This window comes from Nannospalax galili, unplaced genomic scaffold, assembly GCF_000622305.1.
Source record: "Nannospalax galili isolate Female #2095 unplaced genomic scaffold, S.galili_v1.0 scaffold556, whole genome shotgun sequence".
NCBI classification, from domain to species: Eukaryota; Metazoa; Chordata; class Mammalia; order Rodentia; family Spalacidae; genus Nannospalax; species Nannospalax galili.
In genome coordinates this window covers 584,792-604,964 of record NW_008338253.1, presented here as the reverse complement: position 1 = coordinate 604,964, position 20,173 = coordinate 584,792, and the positions used below count along the sequence as shown (strand labels likewise).

Below are 20,173 nucleotides of genomic sequence, written 5' to 3'. Positions count from 1 at the left end.
ATACTTTGCACAAACTAGCTAACGGCCTTCCGCTGTAGCAAAATATGACTATATAAATGTAAGATATGAAGTGCAAATGTTTCTTTACAAATGTAGATGAGTTTACACTAATATATCTCCTTTGACTAAATTCATCAGGATAGAAAAAAAAATGGAAATCTACATGACATCTGTGATGGTTTGAAGGAAAATGTCCCCCATAGGCTCCAAGTATTTGGACATTTTGTCCCCAGATGATGGCGCTATTTTGGGAGGTTTTAGAAGGTGTGGCTATCCTGGAGGGAGCACATCGCTTGCTTTGGTCAGTGTTTCCATCAAGGCAACAGAAAAGTGACTAATACAACATCTGACAATAATTCTGGATAAAGATTATAGTCAAAAATGAACTAAAGTGCCAGGTGTGGCAGCTCATGCCAAACCTGGCAGAAGCAGAGGCAAGCCAGAGAGGCAGAGGCAGAGGCAGAGGCCAAGGCAGGAGGATCTTTTTGAGATAGAGGCCAGCCTAGTCTATGTATTCTAGGCCAACTAGATAAAGAGGGAGACCCTCTCTCAAAAAATAATAAATAAAAACAAAAAACAAAAAACAAAAAATAAATAAATAAATAAAAGTAAAAAAAAAATTATGACACCTAATTTTAAAAACACAGTAAATGTAAGGAGTGGTGAGGTTGCACAGGTGTCAGCAGAACATCCATTGCTATTGGGAAGGTAGAATGATGCATTCACCTAAAGAGTCTGATATTTCCCTGAATGACTCATCTTAAGCATTATCATATGACCCAGTAGTTCTATTTCTAGGCAACTAGCCAAGAGAAATCAAAGTATATGCCCCCACAAAAATGTGTACACAAGTTTTCATTACAGCATTATTCCTAAGATTCTTGAAGTGGAAGTAATCCAAATGTGTGTTAACCGATGAATGGGTAAATAAATGCAGAATATCCACACAATGAAGTATGATTTGACTGTAAGATGGAATCAATCGCTGATATATATGACAGCAAAATGAACCTTGAAACCTAAATGAAAGGTATAAAAAAGAAAAGGACGAATTTTATATAATTTCATTTATAGATAATGCCAAGGGTAGCCGAGGTAGAAAATGGGCTAGTGGTTGCTTAGCAGTAGTAGTGATAAGGGATTTAGCAGGGACAGCAAAAGGGCATAAAATATCTTTTGAGAGTAATAAAAATGTCCAAAAATTGATTATTGTGATAGATACTCAACTCAACAAATATGCTAAAGCTACTGGAGTGCACAGTTTAAATGGGTGAATTGTGTAATAGGTGACTTATGTCTCAATAAAGCTGTTAAAGTGTCACCACAAATCAGGTATGGAGCTCAAAGCAAGTGGTGTAGAGACAAAGCTTCAGGGACCCTAATGTCCTTAAAAGGGAGCAAGGGCTGGCCTCAGGGCATCAACTACTCAAAATCATTGAGAAACAGCCAAGGAACCCAGATATAAGATTCTGAGAGTGCACCCAATGATCCCTATAAATAATGATGCTGGAGTTACATTCTGTACAGGGGCTCAGTAAGTGCTGCAATGTAATTTATTGTTGCCAGCCTAACTCTCGGGTCCAAAAAGGTGCTTAACATATAGTGAATGTACGAAACTTAAATTCAAATACGGATCTGTAGAGGAGAAGGGAATTCACTTCAGTAAGCTCTACTGGCTACACTATGTTTTTTTTAAAAAAATGCTTTTCATTGTTTATTAAATTTAAAAAAGAGAAATGTAAGTTAAACTATTGACCATTAAATCAAAAACTACACAATTAAAATAAAACTGAAATTCACGATAGTGTTAAGAATTTCCAGTCAAACCCATTAACTATTTTTAGGATTCACAGTTCAGCTGGTTGTCAATATAAAGAATTGAAACCATAGTTCATACTTCTCATGCATGGACTCTAGGCCTACACATGTATAATCTTCAGACTAGCAGAAATCACTTCATATTGGAAAATGTTTCTGAGACATCACATCCAACCATGGCAAGTATGATGCTACTTCATGGCTTCCCTCAGATCCATGGATTGAAACGTGAAGGGAAGCAAGGAAATGGTTGCTTGGCATCAGCAGAAAACAGTGCTTGATTTTGCAAGAACAAATTGCATTCATGTTGTCTGAAGGCAGCATGTGACAAGTTCATTAATTTGTATTTTTGCTAATGTGTTTTCTACCCCGCCTTTTAAGGAAGTTTTGCAAATTTCATGCAATATATTTTGATTGTATTTAGCTCCCCTCCCCTGTCTGCATGCCTTTTACCATCCCCCAACCAATTTCATAATTTCATGTACTCTATTGTGTATGTGTGTGTGTGTGTGTGTGTGTGTGTGTGTGCGCGCGCGCGCTTATGGGCTTATTGCTTATGGGCTTATTGAGTCAAATTTGGTGTCCCTTGGTGTGGTTCCTGGAGCCTGGTCACCAATACTTCTCATTCCCTATGAGACCCCAGACATAACAACTGGCTCAGCCAAAGGGAAGGATGGAGGCCCTGCTCTAAAATGCAAGGAGAGCTACGATCTCAGGTGTCCTCTCGGTCTGAGGTTCCATGGTGGATGAATCAGGTGGCCTGTTCAGTGGAAGCTGGATATGAAAGAAAGAAACTTCTTCAGGAATCTGAACAGAGCCTGAGACAACCCATCCAGACTGTCAGGACTGGCTGGAAGCACTCTCTGGCATGGCATTATCATCTTGATGCCAGTTTCCTCTTGAGCTATGAGAATAGAAAAATGAACAAGATCATAGAATCTGCTCCTGTGACTGAGGACATCAGATCTATGAGTAGCTAATAGTGAAACAATGTTCTAAGCCTAAAAAAGCTGAGTTAAAAATCTAAGTGGAATCAGAATAGGGCACTGAAATGAATTAGAGGCTTGGTCTGACAAATACTGATTCAGTGGCAATATTTCTGCCAGGGTTCCTGTAAGGAATAGCCATGTGGGAGCAGAGTTTCAGAGGGGGATGTGGTCACAACACCAGTTCCTCAACATTGTACAATGGGCGTACAAAATGTTGGCTCAATTTTGGCCTTGTGGCCCTAATTTAACGAGTGTGTGTGTGAGGATGTCTTGGATGCCTGGAACAGGCAGGGTCACTCAGCTCAGCCACCCACACAATAAGCCACAGACCAAGGTCAGCCATAGAGGATCCTGGGGTGTGGCTGCATTGAAGACATGCCCATTAAGCACAGCTGGATGGCCATTGTAAATGAATGGCAACAACAGACAAAAATTGCTGCTATGTGTGATGTGTGACCCATCATATCACAGGTCACTAAGCAGGATAGAAAAAATATTGGGATGAGATTTCAAGGCCAAACAGAAAATCTGTCAGCAATATTACCCATAAAAAGTTTTAGGACCAATATATGCAATTTACAACTCCAAATTCTCTGGAATCATCTAAGCCATTAGATCCAAACCCATTTATCTTCTCCTTGGAGAACAATGCTTAAAGCACCATCCAGTATAAGCTAAGGATTACAGGTGAGTGAATCATTTGGCTGAGGAATGAAAGGTCTAGAGGTTTCTGAGGCCAGAATGTGCCATGTATTCATAAGATACAGGAGTAACCAATTATTATCTGGAAAACTTGGGAGTTTAACAGTGCTACCAACAACTTTTTTGTGCAATCTTTGTCCTTAAATTTTTATCTGAAAATCCTACCTTCAGAACCGCCTGGAGTTTCTAAATCTCTTAGAAATAGTGTCCCAGGGCAATCTAATTTCCAAAGATCTTACAACTTAAGTGTGCTTTGATTGTCTGCTACCCAATTGACTTATTTGTGCAGGGTACTAACTTTCACTGATATTTTGTTATCTGCCATTCCTTTGTCTCTGACAATATTTGAAGTTCTGCTTAAACGCTAGAAAGGTGTTTGAAATTGAATGCTTTGAGTCTCAGTCACAATAAATTCAGGTAATCCTCAAAACGTTGTTTCAAGATCCTCCCCCAGAGCTAAGACATTGTGCTAATTGGGAGTAGGGGACAATTCTGACCTATAATTATATCTGCTTTTCTTGGTGTTACTTTTTCTTTCTTTCTTTGTCAATTATTTTGGCTTTCGGTGGGGTGCTGAAGTTTGAACTCAGGGCCTCAGATACGAGCTCTAACTTAGAGCTACTCTGTCAGCCTGGTGTTGCTTTTCAAAAGAGAACTGGAAAGTGTACCACTGGCTTTAACTAGAGAGGCCATTTCTACCTACTCATTTTGCCTGTTAAGCGTGGAATTTTTTTCTCCAGAGTTCAAGAAGACAATCTAGTGACAGTGGATTTGAATGAGATAATGGCTTTTCCCCGGCGGGGGGGGGGGGGAGAGAGAGAGAGAGAGATAGAGAGAGAGAATCTTTTCCCAGTTTCAGGACCTTCTGAGAGAAGTCTAAAGACAACCCTAATGCAACTTTGGACCTTTAGCCTTGTCATCTTGACATCAGTTTTTCTCGGGATCAACCTTCAAGAAGAGACTGAGTGCCTGCATGGCTCCTCTCTGTGTTCCCAGGGTCTATCATGGATTTGTGTTATAACATCTACCATTTGAGATAACTATGTGGAGTTCCCCAGAAGAAAAAAGAAAAACTACTGAAGAGCAGGAACTGCATATCATCTTCATTCTATCCCAAGCACAGACTGCTTCAAAAAGTAAGTCTCTGGGTAAAGCTCTGATTTCATTAGAGAGGGCAGAAACCAAATTTTACTTCAGAGCAAAATTTAAGTTACCCAAAGAAGGAGCAAGGCCCTCCCAAAGGAAAAGGCCAACAAAAGCTGGCAGTCCAGATACCCTACAATCAGACACTGAGGGGCTGGTTTGACAATCTCGTGCTTGAAAGGTGATTATTCACAAGCTATTTTTGAAGTGAATCCTTAACTTGAGTGTTAATCAGGCTACTACAATCTCCATACTATTTTATAGCCCAGCAAAAGTAAACCTCCAGAAGAAACGCTCTTTACTTTCAGTTACTGGTTTTAGTTGTGTTCACTGAAAGGGGAATTGATGTAGCACACATATTTGTGTTTACTAAGGAAACCATTCAACTACTTTGGAAGGGCCTAGAGCAAAGTGGCCAACAAAAACAAATGCAAACTCCAGCTTGTGGCTGCACTCAGTCTCCCATCATACAGCCCCCAACAGAGGCACTTATTGCTTAAACAGAGGGTGTCCATGAATTTAAGAGGAACTTCTGCAGACAGCAAGTCGTAGTTTCTATGTATGTAGATTCATGGTGGCACAAGGTCTTATTTACCTGTGTACCTTTCTTTCAGGTCCTTTCCTGTTGAATGACTTATCATCGAAGTTGCAAAGGACAGTTAATTCAATAAGTACAAATATCTACTTGGCACTAGGGATTTTGTTAGTCACCATGGGAAATACAGATAAGGGTAAGACATAGCACAGCTCCTGCTTTCAAGGGCTCAGAATCAAGAAGAGGCATGCATAACTCATTGTAATTATGGAATGTATAATAAAGGCCACAAGACAGCCACAAAATGTGTGCTTGTTTAAAGGAAGACAGGAGGCTTCACATTTCAGGGATCCAGGAATGATTTCAGGAACTGGAGCATAGTTTAGTTATAGAGCATATGCATAGTATGCAAAAGACCATAAGTCCCAAGTCCCATCCCAAGTACTGGGGCGGGGGGGATTTTCACCATGAAAGTATTGCCGGACGATAGGGAGAATTTGGATAGAGGAGTGCTGGGTGGATCATTACAGGTGCAAGTTGCAGCACCTATCAAGAAGGAAAACTTAACTAAGTCCTATAGGGCCAGGTTGTATATGTTGGCTAGATTTTAGGAAACCAAGGGAAAAACACCAAAATTGTGCTGAAACTACGTAGTCCCCAGAACACAATGGAAAGCTTTTCACATGAGAGTAAGCAGGGGAGTTACTACTCTAAGTTTCTGAGTAGAGGAATATGGGCTACAAATTAGTCTACTTATGGGCTCGGAAGATAGTTCAATCAGTAAAGAGCTTGCCACACAAGCATGAGGACTTGAGTTCAGATGCCCAACAATTACATAAAAAGTCAGTTGTGATGGCATACACCTGTAATCCCACTGTGGGGAGGAGGAAGGAGACAAGGGGATCCCTGGGTGAACTCCAGGTTCAGTAAGAGTCTCAGAAAACAAGGTGAAGGGAGGCAGAGCAAGACTCCTGACATTGACCTCTAGCCTCCACAAGTACACTCACATACATGCATGCATATACCTGCACAAATGCACACACACACACACACACACACACACACACACACGCACATGCACACACACAAAAATTGGTCCACTTAAAAGGCCAGTATCTGGCCAGAGAAAGCATAGTAGGTTAGCCAGAAAGAGACTAACAGTGAGAATGTTACAGTCATCATCTTAAAGGAAAGGGCTATGCTTTGATTATAGTGCAAGGACTGAGGAGGTGGGAAGGTGTGAAGCTGGTGTCTAAATGATAGTTTCTAATGCTTCATTTAACTCACAAATCTGTGAAATGAGAAGTGATAACAATTTAGTAGACTGGAAGTGTCCTCAATAAAGACAATGCCAGACAAAAGTGCCCTGTTTTCTCTAGCAGATCTCCTTTTTTATTGCAGAGTAATTTTGTCAGTTGATTACATGTTTTAAACCCACATAGAAATTTCAAGCCAGTTCCTGGTGAGATCTTAATTGTAGTGCCTGAGCCAGGTGCTCTGCTCCTGATACCTATCTTCAAAAGCAGCATTTCAGGAGATGGTTTTAGCTGCTGTAGTCTGGTTTAGCTTTCGGTGTTCCTAAGGAAAGCACACTACTTTAACTGTTTTCTCCAGTCCTAGGGAGATTTGCAAAGCTTTCTTCAAGGCCACAGCATTCATTCTCCCCCTTCAGCTTTGTTTGCAGGAGGTGGAATGAATTTCCCAAATCTCAGACATAAAGAAGCTTTCAAGAATGCATTTAAGAACAGAACCAATGAAAACTCCCCTTTCTCATTATGAAGCAAACACAGATAACTTGGCTAAGAGCGCTCCATAGGCTTCATGTGGGTTTCCATAGATATGACATCTTTGCTGGGCTGCAAAGAATAAATCAGAGCCTCAGAAAAGCTGCATCAAATTCAAGAGTGGAAGAACTCCAAAAACCTTCTCAGGGTGGGAATGCGAATGATTTACTCTTGCTCTGACTGCTTTGCTATGAAAGCTCAGATGGTTTCATAATTAGGGTGCTGATGAGTCCTAGATCCCTAGCTCGCACTTTCAGAAGTTGCACACTGAAAGTTTCTCTCTTCCTGGAGTCATAACATCCATTTACTGAGGGAGTACCTCTGGAACAATCTCTAAAACCTGTCACCCCACAATGAATGGTGAGCTTGGCTGATGTGATCTGCCTTCAGATGTACAGGTCTAGAGAATTTCCCTTCCCCCAGACTTTTACAGTCTCTGACTTGGACTGAAATCCCCTCTGCTGGATTCAGGAGCCCCAGCAGAGCTCATTTCCTTAGATACTCCACTGATACTCGCCAAGACAGGGCTCCAGAGGCTGCTCCACTGATCCAAAAGGCTTCAGCTCATCTGAGCAGAGACAGGTCGCAGGTTGGGAACCAGCAGAGGTGGCAGCAAAGACAAGCTTGGTAGTTCGCAGCTGGGGCTGGGGGGTGGGGGAGGGAGTGCTGCAGGCTGGCAAAATGAGCCAAGAAAGTCAGGGGCAAGTTCCAAAACATGAGCAGTACTCAGTGCCCAAGCTGGCAAATCTATGATCCTGTGGGTGGCTGGGCTTTGGCAGCAAGCCCTACTATATAAGTGTAGAAGCAGAGACAAAGGGGTGGGCAGGGCAAGAAAGAGGAGGAAAGACATATGGAAAAGAAAAGGAGCCTGCTTGGGACAGGCTCAATCAGAAGTTGGGATTCCCAGGCAGCTTGCCTTAGCCCCCTTCTCTAAAACAGATTGTTATTCATTAAGAGTCTCTCTTTCCCTCGAAGCTCCTTTTAATCTAACTTTAGCCAAGTGGTTGGGAGTGGGTGCACTAACACTATGAAAATGACAGTTGCCTAACGCTGAAGATAAAATCTCCTTTGTATTCTGCCTTGATTCAATTCCTGCAAAACAGCTTCAAACTTATAAACATCAGTTCAAAACACAAATGTTCCTGTCTGTTAACTCACACATCTCTAGACAATGCATTCAATTGGCAACATGCAGTTTCGGCAGTCATCCCTACATCCCCAAACTCCCTAGCTAGGAACCCCTATCCTTTTATCACAATTCAGGAGGTTCCTTCTAAGACCCCTGATTTAAACTGCCCACACTGCGGTCAAACATAAAGGCAAGTATTTGCAACTCCCATAATCCATGCCACTCACTTTCCTATTATCAGTAAATTAAAAGCCGTGTACGGATTAGCAATTTATTCCAAGGCCACAAGAGCACAAGACACATAGCTGTGCTCCTCTGAAGCTCTCTGCTAATCTAAGACTTCACTGTGAGGACATTAGCTGGAGTTTTATGGGGCATTTCCAATGATTATTTTGGCCACACTGTGAAACCCTAGTAAATACCAGGGTCCCTTTCTAGGCGGGAGACCACGCCCTCCTGCCCAGTCCCAAGCCTCTCCCTCTTTCCCTGGGACTAACCAAGTGCATGCCACATGTCACCCCGTTCTCAGCTGGCACTTCTCCCTCAGAGAAGCAGACTTTCTCAGAATCCACCCTCCCCGGGGGGGGGGTGTTAAAAGAATGCACAGAGGCTCTGTAGCCTGTGCAGCCCACAAGAGTCCCTCTACTGTGGCTCATGCCCTGCAGCTCTGGAGGTGGCAGGGATAGGTGCTCCTTCTAGAAACAAGCTGCCAGGACCAGAGCCCTGACCGCGATAGACCAACCTGATAGGCCAATTGTGAGACAGAAGCAACATGGAAAGCCAAGAGCTGAGAAAGCAACAAATGAGCCCAAGTCCAAATTTTCTCTTGGTAGCCTTCTGTGCCGAGAGGGTTTGATTTAAATCTTGGAGCCCTGGGCACAGAGGGTGCTCAGGCTCCGGCTCCAGGGTCCGCTTGACCGAGCACATTGCTCCCTTCCACTTGCCCAGGCGGGAGCCCAGCTAGGCATTACCCCCTCCCTGGGACTGTGAATAGTTCAGAGTAAACAAAGGGCGCCCCCACACTTTCAGCTGTTCTGAGCAAAGGACTTCAATAGGCATCTCTGATGCCCGGCTGGGAAGAAAGCCCCATCTCTGGCCCTTACCTGGGAAGCCTCGGATTGGTGGGATAAGCAGTAGCAGCAGTAGCAGCAGTGCTGACCGCACCAGCAGCGCGGGCTGGAGTCCCGGGCTCCGCATGGTGAGTGAGCCTGTGCTTTGCTCCACTCCGCCGGCTGCTCAGCTCACTTCCAGGGGGCGGGAGGAGACCAAGGAGACTTAGGGGCTGCACGGCAAGCGGGCAAGGGCCGGGCTAAAAAAACTCCTCCTCTCCTCTTCTCCTTTCCCTTTCTTCTTCCCTCCCTTCTGGGCCCTGTCTCCCTTCCTCCTCCTGCCTGGAACACACTGAGGTTCGGGGTTCCCACCGCCCACCCTCTCCTTCTGTGCACGCCCTTCTTTCTGGAAACAGAGCTGTCCCCCTCGGAGCCAGACTTCGCCAGCGATGTTATGGCAACCCATAATATCCAAGAGTGACTTTCTTTGCTCCATTTGCACGCCACCGCCCCCCAACCCCAACCCACAATTCTGACTCCACCGCCTCACGGATCCGGGGACCTTAGAATGAATCCATGGGTGCAAAAGACTTCATGAGTCACAGGGAAAAGGAAACCTAGGTATCCAGAGGGGCCCACTGCAGCTGCATACCATGGCCACACTCTATGGTTTGATCCTGACAACTATGCCCCAAGTTCATTATTGTTATGTCCACGTTACGAAGAAGAAACAGACGCTCAGAAACTTGCCCAGTTTCACCTTGTTAGGGGCAGAACAGGGAATGGAACCTAGGTGCGCAGTTATGCTAGCGCCAAAGTCTATACCACAGAGTTTTCTGTTCCTCTTTTGCAAAAGAATGAATCAAGGGCTAGACTGGGTGCACACCTGTTGTGCTGCCGTTTAGGATGAGATTTAAGGTTCTCCTTCCAGGGTCAGCTGAGGGGAGACTCGAGGCACAGGAAGCTCCCAGCCTCACTCATAGCCTTAGAGATCCAGCGGTAGTTTCCTGTAGCCAGATCATTTATCTCCTGCTTTGTTCTCAGCGACGACTTCCAAAACATCAGGACCAGCCCAGGGCCTCCACCCTGTGGGTTGGCATGGCTGGATTCTGGCTGGCATCAAGATATGATTTCTAAGTTGTCCCCAGGATGGATCTGGTTTCTCTGAGGCATTGGTGAAAACCTCTCACAGGTATTTTTTGTTATGCTTTGTTTTGTGTAAACCCATAAGGCAATTCTGAGCCTATTTGTTATCCTGGGGAAATCTTAAGATGATTTCCACTTGGGACTGTTGCCTTACATTGTCCAGGCTCTGCTCAAAGATACCTGGAAGAAAGGGCAAGTAGAAGCCAAAATCCGGCTGCCTCTGGACAGAGGATCTAGATAGGGGTTCTGCCTCTAGACAGAGGCTGCACTCTGTACAACTACAAGGGTTTTACATTTATTTATGCAGGTGTGCCTTTCCCAAATTCTCACTAAAGCCCCAAATTTGAGTTTTCATTAGAACCTTCTCCAATGCTTAAAGAGACTTCTGTCTATCTCCTGTAAGACTTGACATTTGTTCTGTTTCTTTCAGTAAACCCCACATTGCAATGGGGGGGGTATCAGGCCCTTCTGTGAACTTCCTCAGATCAGACTCTCTGGAGAGTACACACCAGTCTTGTTCACACACTGGCCAGGCCCTCAGAGGAACTTCATGAAAACACTGCTTCAGATACTACCCTGGACCAATGAAATTAGGATCCTTAGGGATGTGGCATAATGTTTGAACAGATGTACCGTTTTACTTCTTCCTGCTCGATTGTGCCAGTTTTAGAATAGGATAAATTCATGACCAGAGTTTCTCAAGCTGGGCACTATTGACATTTGAGGCTGGAAGCTTCCTTCCTGGGGAAGGGATCCTTTATGCATTAAAGGGTGTTTAGCAGCATCCTCAGCACCTGTAAGTGAGACACCAAGAGCAACCTCCATTCTCCACCCGTGACACCAAAAATTATCTCAAGAAATTGCCAAAAGCTGCTCTCAGTAGCAATTTTTCTGGGCACACAAGTAAGAGTTAATGTGTACTCTAAATTCCAGGTCCAGGTTAGCCTTGTTTAGTGGCCTTTATTTCCTATGTAATTTTCCTGTGAAGTGAGGAAATGAATGATCAGCATGCATTGGTTTTAGTGGACTGAGAAGGAATATCGAGCTCTCCCTTTTCTCCTGAGTCTGTCTACATTCCGAGAAATACCATGCTAAATGTTAAGAATCAAATTAGCCAGGTGTGGTGATGCATACGTGCATCACTCAGGAAGCACAGGCAAGAAGGTCAAGACTTTGAGGCCAGCTTGGACTACATAAGGAGATTATGTCAAAAATTAAAAGAAGGGGTTAGAGAGATGGCTCAGCAGTTAAGAGCACTGGATGCTCATACAGAGGACTTGGGTTCAATTCCCAGCACTCACGTGGTGGCTAAAAACTGTCCTTAACTCCAGTTCCAGGGGAACCAACACCCACTTCTGACCTCCACTGGCATTGGAGATTGTATGACATGGATACACTTACATACATGTAGGCAAAACACTTATAAACATAAAATAAAAATAATAAATATTTTTAATTAAAAGAAAGAAAAAAAATATTCCAATTGCTATCCAGACCAAATTCCAATTGAATTTTCAAATAATTATTTTTCAAATAATATTTGATGTCATTGCTGTTACTATTAGTCCTCTGAAAGAGAGTGAGAAGATGAAGTAATCAAGTTATCTTTTAATATCTTGGTAGATAGCTAAGCAGGGTCATAATCTGTCAAATAAATTATGGGTTAATGAGTCCGTTGAAATGAAGAGGAGCCATTCAAGGACTGCTGCATGAGCTTTGATGTTATTCCTGCACTGCTTGCCCTTACTATTATTATTATTTCTATTATTACTTGCCTTTAATTCGCTATTATTAGTGAATGAAGAAAAGACCTGAAGATAGGAAGACAAGAAATAATTTCCAAGTAGCTGTACAGGCAAGAATTGGGTACTGACTTGATACTTCAAAAGACAGAAGGGACAACTATCATGCCTTCTCAGATTTCAAAAATCAAACGCACATGAAGAATCTAAGGATCCTTGGAAAATTAAGTAGTCTTCCTCCATCAGGCTCATCCATACAAAGAAGTGTCTATAAGGTGTTTATTTAGCAATGTGCGTAGTATCAAAAGTTTAGTAATGTTTATCTGCACATAAATATGCCTTAATGGAAGAATCATTAATTATGTACATGTATTTGGTGAAATACCATGTGGCCATTAGAAAGAATGATCAAGATGTATATGCACTTATATGAAATGCACTCCAGCGTATTCTGTGTGATGAAGACACTCAGAGACCTCCCCTTGGTTTTATCTATGCTCAGATCAACCATAATGATCCCAGGTTTGTTTTGTACCACCTCTTGGTATACATACCCAAAACATTGAAACATATTGCAAGAAATGAGAAAAAATGCTATAAGAGAAGTTTTTCATGATAAGTTGGATTAATAGTTGTCTACATTTATTTAGCACAATTGATTAGGAAGTAATGTTTTCTGTATATAGTAGATCAATTTCTTATTAACTAACACAATGTTTCACTTTATTGTGTCTTTTGTTAAAATGTCTTGTTAACCAACAGGATTTGAACTCTTAATTTTAGTATATTTTAGTATAAATATCCATGGACAAATTCTTCAATTGAATATATTTAAGAGACAAATTGTTCAATGGATCATTCATAAAAATGAAAACAAGATTTTTAGATTTTACAGATATCAAATAATTCTATCAGTTTGCGATAACAGTTTCTAAAGTCATACCCGATTTCTGTACCTATTGAATAAACACTTCATAGTGTAGCACAATCCTGGAGCTTCACAGTGAGTGTATACAGTAACTGTGGGTTTAGTCTTGAACATAATGTTCCTATAAAATTTGCAAACTGTATCAAATTTTCCAAGAAAGGAAGAATAGAAGGACAAGGTGATTTGACATGACTTTACTAGAATCACACTGAATGAAGACAAGATCAGAGTGAGTTGCATTCCTATTGTGCTGTTATTTATTAAAAATCCTATCTCTGAAAAGGTTAATAACAGCATGCCTGTGTTCTAGTTTAAAGAAGTTAAAGACAGTGTATGAATAGTACTTGTTTATAATCCTCTGGTTTAAAGAGAGATTTCTTCTCTTTCTAGAATAATCAGAATGAAGCAACAGGAGCTCTAGTGATTTAAAGAATTCTGCAGCACAAGGAAAAGTGAGTATTTCCACTATGAAGTTTCAAAGGAAAGCAAATGTAAAAATAAACTACAGGAAAGCAGAGGCAATTTCAGCAATTATTGATTTGATGTTTATAGTGAAGATTCTAGGGGGAAAAACCCTGTTAGAAAGTAGGAATAAGAGACTATAAAGATGTGATGGTTTGAATGAAAATGTCCCCCATAGGCTCTAAGTATTTGGACATTTTGTCCCCAGATAGTGGCGCTGTTTTGGGAGGTTTTTGAAAGTGTGGCTATCCTGGAGGAAGCACGTCACTGGGGGTGGGCTTAGAGAGTTCTTAAGCTTTGCAGTATCTCCAGTTGCTCTCTTGCTTCCTGTGCCTGCGTGATGATGTCAGAGCTTAGCTTCTGCTGCTCCTGCTCCAGCTGAGATCTGGAGCAGAAGACACGCAGGAGCCACAATTTAAATGGCAAACTGGAAACTTTTTGGAAGATTCCTGAGGGACTCCTGGGAATGGAGTTGTATCAAGTGACCCACACACGGCTGTGGGCTTTACTGTCAAGAATGCCGTCAAAGTTCTGTGACTCCAGTACAATCTCTATGGATTTCAGCCAAACTGAAACAGTGAGGGGAAGCATTTGGGAAGCACAAAGTCAAGAAAGGGAGAAACAAACAGAGTGTGATGCACACAGAAGGCCACAACTGGCCAAGTTATAAAAAATAAGAGACTGTAGAGTGTAGGATAGGACTCCTATATGGAACCTCATCCACCCACGGCTCAGGGACCATTGCAGAAGAGGGGACAGAAAGATTGTAAGAGCTGAGCCGGCTTATGAACAGAGGGAAGCAGAGGCTTCCAGGACACTGGAAGCTTGCACATATGAACTTGTGGCAATGGTGGCATCAAGCTCAGGATCCATGTCAACTCAACTAAACAAGGGTCCAAAGAGCTGTCACTAGACTGAGAACTATTGGAGACTTTTTGCTGCTGGGTGAGGGAGAGTATGACTTAGATATCATCATTGGATGGGCTGACTAGACTCCAGTGGATGCATTTACACTGAGGCACATTTGGGTACAAATGCCTGAATAAATAGGACTTGGTATATATGGCAGAATGCATGAGGTTTGGTCGGAGTATGTGGGAGGCATGAATGGGGGAGGGGATCCTAAGTTTGATTAAAAACTGTTGTATGAAAATTTAAAAACTCAATAAAAATGTATAATAAATAAAATTAAAATAATTTTGAAACAGATATTTTGTGCTAGAAAATAAGGTGATGAGAAATGGAAGGAAATAAAAGTATCTGGCTAATACATACACCCACATACTTGTATTAAAATAAGGAATAAATACTCTAAACCATAATAATTCTCATTGCTACATTGCTCATTTGGTTAAAGCTGATATTAATAGATACTTTTGGGGCTGGAGAGATGGCTCAGTGGTTAAGAGCACTGACTGCTCTTGCAGAGGACCTGGGTTCGATTCCTAGCACCCACATGGTGGCTGCAAACCATCCTTAACTCCAGTTCCAGGGGAATCTGAAGCCCTCTTCTGACCTCCACGGCATTGCATGACACGGGTGCACTCACGTACATGCAGGCAATACATTCATACACATAAAATAAAAATAATAAAATACATTTTAAAAAGTTTTAAAAAATAAGTATTTTCTTACCATATTCTCCTTCTTGCTAGTCTTTATTTTCAGCAAATACTTCAGTTGCTCATAGGTCTTTCTTTGATGGACTGAGACCATATTTCAAGATTCTTGACAAACTCTGAGTGTATTAACAGTCTTTCCTGAGTTGAATTACTGTAATTTTTATTTATTTTAAGCAAGAGCATGGGAAGTGCAAGATACACACTTAAGGATTTCTATTATTCCAAGCATGCTACTTTTTACACCTGTTGAGTGATAATTACAATACAATATCTCTCTGATAGGCTTAAACACCCTATCCAAGCTGTGACTTCCCTTTCTTCTTGTTAATTCAAAAACTTACCATAGATAGAGTAGCCAGGTACCAGTCTCAACTTCCACTAAATGGAATCAGTGTTGTGTCCCTTTGGAGCTATGAACTCTTTCTTGACCAGGAGATATGGGAAGCTATATTTTGCTAATGGATCACTAAAGTTAATAGTGAGTGGTAGCACTCCAAATCATCTTTTCTTTATTCCTTTCCTTTTATCTCTCTCCTTTCCTTCCTTTTCTTCTCTTTTCTTGACAATGTCTTTCTGTGTAGTTCCATCTGGTTTGCAACTCAAAATCCTCCTGCCTCAGTCTCTCAAGTGCTGGGAATACAGACATGCACTACCATACGTGGTAACACTTCCAGTTTTACCCTTGACCTCCTGGATCTCTGAATAATGGCTGAAGGAGAAACGGCATAGTGCTCTCACTCAAAGTACCTGGGAGGAAATTGCCCAGGCCTGTTAGGTGTTGGCTCTTATTGGATGTCATAAGTATGTCTTTAGAGGACCAATCTACTTCTATGAACCCAGGAGGAGCATGACAAAACCCTAAATTATATGCACATGAACACACTGCTCAACTTCATTTGTTATCAGTTGAGTTTGGTTTGGAAGCTATGCTCTGTGGAGAATGACAATGGACAAGGGATTCTGTAAACTTGTAAATGATAGTTTCAGATGAAGCTTTGTGAGCAGAGAAGGCCAAGCAATATCCACTTCAAATGTCCATTCAAATCACCAGACAGCTACTCAAAGTCTTGCTTGTTGAGAGGATTTCCTCTTGTGTCTGAGGGATGTCACAGAGTAGGACAGTAAATGTTGCTACCATGTACTTAAAGATAGTGCCCCCGTGTCATGTAGACTCACCTATAAAACAGGTCTGTGCTTTTCATCACCAGTCAGTTCATCACAATGAACTCCACATCAAGCTATTGATTTAGGTTGGACAAACTAAAAGAATGTGGAAGTAGGGGCCATGAGAATCGAGCTACTTCTTTATGCAACTTAGTTGTGCCTTCAGGCTGTGCTTTAGTGTGATATCATCTATGCCTCCTCCATTTGATGATGTAGTGATGTTTTGAACACATAATTTTAGCAATTGGCCAGTTTAACAATATCCATATGAGGGACTGGAGAGATGGCTCAATGGTTAAGAGCACTGGCCACTCTTGTAGAGGACCCAGGTTCAGTTTATAACACCCACATGGTGGCTAGCGACTGTCCATAACTCCAGTTCCAGGGGATCAGACACCCTCTTCTCACCTCCGTGAGCATTGTACAACATGGGTGCACCTACTTATATGCAGGCAATACATTTATACACATAAAATAAAATAAAAACAGTAATTAAAATATTTTAAAAACAATATTCATATGACCAGGTTTCCATCCATATGAGTTGGTTTACATAACTTTGTGGCTTATGGCTAAGACATACTTTTCAAAATGCACAAGAATCTGCCACTGATACTTAAAGCACTGCTTGATCTCCTCAGTCATGTATCCCAAATAGCCAAACACCATGAAACCTAGCCTATACAAAACTTTTATCTTGTTCTCAGTCGCAGTTAAAACTACCATTTCCTAGGCTGCATTTATATCATGTGTAACCAAGGAGGAAAATTAGAGTGATTCATCCAACTACGTTCTGTTTTAGAGATCACTGAGCAAGCATTGGTTTACCTGGCATCTGTGTTTACCCTTCTAACTACAACAATCTAGAAGTCAAGTTCTGCTATCTACCCAGAATATTGTTCTATGACCATACTTACAACTAGGGTTTGAGGGATCTGTAGTTGATGGAGTTTATGAATGACATTGTTGTGGAAGGTTTAAAAACAAAGCAAAGATTAATCTCTTGGTCATTTTCATTCTCTTTATCCTTGGGGATAATGTATCTCTCCATTTATTTTTCTTTCTCTGGGTCTCAGCTATAATTTTTAAAATATATGTATATGTGTATAACATGCTTTCCTTTTACAGTCTAAACTTTATTATTCATCTATATTGGTTACATAATCAAACTACTGAGCTGCATATATATTTGTATACTTTATTTAACTATCTGTGGTATGCAGAATTCTGGAGTGACCATCCTGACCGTTGCTTTTTATGACTATGTTGCTTTATATGACAAGGGAAAATGTCTCTATGTAATGAAGACTAATTCTCAGCTAACCTTAAGGTAGTAATTGCTTGGGGAGCCTAACTTAATCACACTAGCCCTTCAAAAGCAGACTTCTCTGATAGTAAAAGAGAAAGTGAGGTAAGGGAAATTCTCTGCTATAGAGACAAAGGAGTCCATAGGTGAGGGATCTGGAAGTGGCATCTACCTACTGATAGTAGTCCCAAACCAATAAGCATCAAGAAAATAAGAAATGAATCTTTCAGTAGAAAAGACATTTCATTTGTCTAGAGACATGAAAGAGATAGGGTTTTCTCTAGGATCTATGTCTTCTCTTGCCATGTGTATTTGGCTGAGTTTACAGTGTCACCCATGAGTTCCTTCCCACTGAGAGGGCTTTAAGTCTAATTATATAGTAGTTGATTGCGCCCCCCCCCGCCAAGATAACAGTACCACTACTGCACCAATAGAGGTAGCTTGCCATGCCGGTTTTAGGGCTGGGTTGGATCATTGGTTGTTTTTCTCCCTTGGCAGTTTGCATATCATGATCTAGAGCTATGATAGCTGAACTTCAGATAGAAGGCTTCCAGGTCAGCTCCTGCTCCATTGCTTCAAGTCCTCTACCCTAAATATGTCCTATTCTCAACAGTAGGGTTTTATCTACTAGTTCTGGGAGATAACCAAGAAGGTTGGCAATATCCTGTGTTATTTTGGGAGTCTCCTGGAACACTTCTCCAACCACTCTAAGGGAAGTCTCTTCTGTCTGGCACTCTGTTGCTTGCCAAGCAGCTCTCAGGTATACACATACATTAATATTCAGATACTGTATATAGCACAAAATATCTTAATAAGTTCACTTAATATATCAGTGCTTAAATATCAAAGTAACAAATCTCAAAGGAAGTGTATGAATCAACTTGGAAAAGAATGAACATGACTCAAAGATAGAAAATAACTTTGCAATATCTTTTGGGAAAAGAGACGGCTTTTCATGATAGTTGTATCATAGTAGGCATAAGTATGTCTTTAGTATTGTCTTTATTCGTGGATTAAATATATTTTTAGGAGATGTATATGGTTGCCAAGTTGACTAGAATTGAATTTTAATGGCTTTGTAAAGTATCAACTTGCCGAGGCTGGGCTACATTTCCCAGAATTCACTCTTTTGTTTGTTTTCAGTTAAGATCAACCACGGGGGAGATTTTTGGAGATTTTGAGACTGGAAGGGAAGCACTGGTTTCTGCTGACTCACCTCATTCGTGTGAAGCAACAACCGAGCCTGCAAATGATAGACCTTGTCCAGATCCTCCTTCAGTTTCTCAGACTCTTAGGTCAAGTTGTACATTTATCTCTATGACAAAAATAATCCCACCTCTGCTGGATGCCCTCTTCGCTAATGTCAGAAAATGAGATCTAATATGAACTCTCATTCTTCCTTATGGGGTTCTAGCTCATTTTATTGATTCTGGCCTGTTTATGATCTTCCCCATTTTACATCTGTCTTTCCTCCCCTACTGTTTACCCCTTAATTCAAGCTCCAGCAACAGTGTGAGAGAATACAGAGCTTGCTCAGCCAGCTCCTACAATTGTATGAAAACAATTGCCTATAATACATCCTCATTAGCCTGGTTTAAACTTCTTCCTACTGATTCTGCTTTTCTGGACAGAAACAGCAAGACACAGCATGGAGAAAAAGTGAGTTGAATTTTGAACAGGTCAAGATTGCAATCCAAGTGGAACCACTGTGTGGAGGTAAGATCTTTTGAAATTTAGCAGAAGCAATGAGGAAAGATGATACATTTGAAATGCTTTACATGGACGTAAAAGCTAGATTCTCCACATTGCATGAGATCCTCCATGATGGTAGAGGAAAAAAATGAGAAAAAAATTGATAGCCACCTCCAACAGGAAAGTTGAAGCAAAGTCAGCATCAGCTTCTGCGTCTTAATGGTGATGGGACAGCTGAGTCCCAATGACGAAGGGCATTTGGGCGCCAGATATGACCTGAGGGAATATACACAAGGGAGCATGATCCATGGCAGAGAATGACGAAAATGAAACAAATTGAAGAAACGTGGGCCAAATCCTTTCCCAATTAAGAACAGAGTCCCATAATTTCAAAGACCTCAACATAGGTTGTAATTTGGGTTATTGCACTACTCTTCTGAGGCTAGGAATTTGAAAGGACTTTTTTTGCATACAGACTACTCTCAGAGGTATTCCTCAACCCAAAATATTAAATTAATTTTACACACACACACACACACACACACACACACACTCACCTTTTCTAAGCCTAGGAGGATCTCTTCAGGTCCTGTCTCACCTTATTCCTGACAAGATTATTGGGGTTCCAACTTTGGAGATGATACAACTGCCTCCCTGCTTCCCTGCAGAAGGATGCATCCATTCAACAGTCTTTCCCCACTTTTTAAATCTTTACTGATTTTGTTGATGCTTTGGTGTATTCCTGGGGCCTTGGTCTTTCAGAATACTGATTCATTCAGAAAGCATTTGTTGAAGAGAACAGCTGTTTGACATATTTTGGGTCAAAGAAGGGTGTTTTGGAGAAGAAGAAATGATTTGACTTAGTTTTGTAATCAACTGAAAGTTCAGCATTACTGCTGGGACTTTACACTAGAAAATTAGTTGCAAAATGTAAAGAAGAGTGTCAAGCTGCAAGAGCAAAT

The 20,173-nt window shown here is 41.5% G+C and overlaps 1 protein-coding gene across 2 annotated transcripts in view; it reads right to left on the bottom strand.

The window, feature by feature from the left end:
* The window catches only part of Srpx (sushi repeat containing protein X-linked), a 90,518-nt gene extending 81,034 nt beyond the window's left edge, over nucleotides 1–9,484 (bottom strand). The window contains exon 1 of one of the 2 annotated variants that reach the window (XM_008833044.3): nucleotides 9,204–9,484. In XM_008833044.3, the coding sequence (XP_008831266.1) occupies nucleotides 9,204–9,297 (94 nt within the window). In that variant the 5' untranslated portion in view covers nucleotides 9,298–9,484. The remainder of the gene's footprint in view (nucleotides 1–9,203) is intronic. The other variant, XM_017798126.2, reaches the window with a different exon arrangement.
* Nucleotides 9,485–20,173: the final 10,689 nt, after the last annotated feature.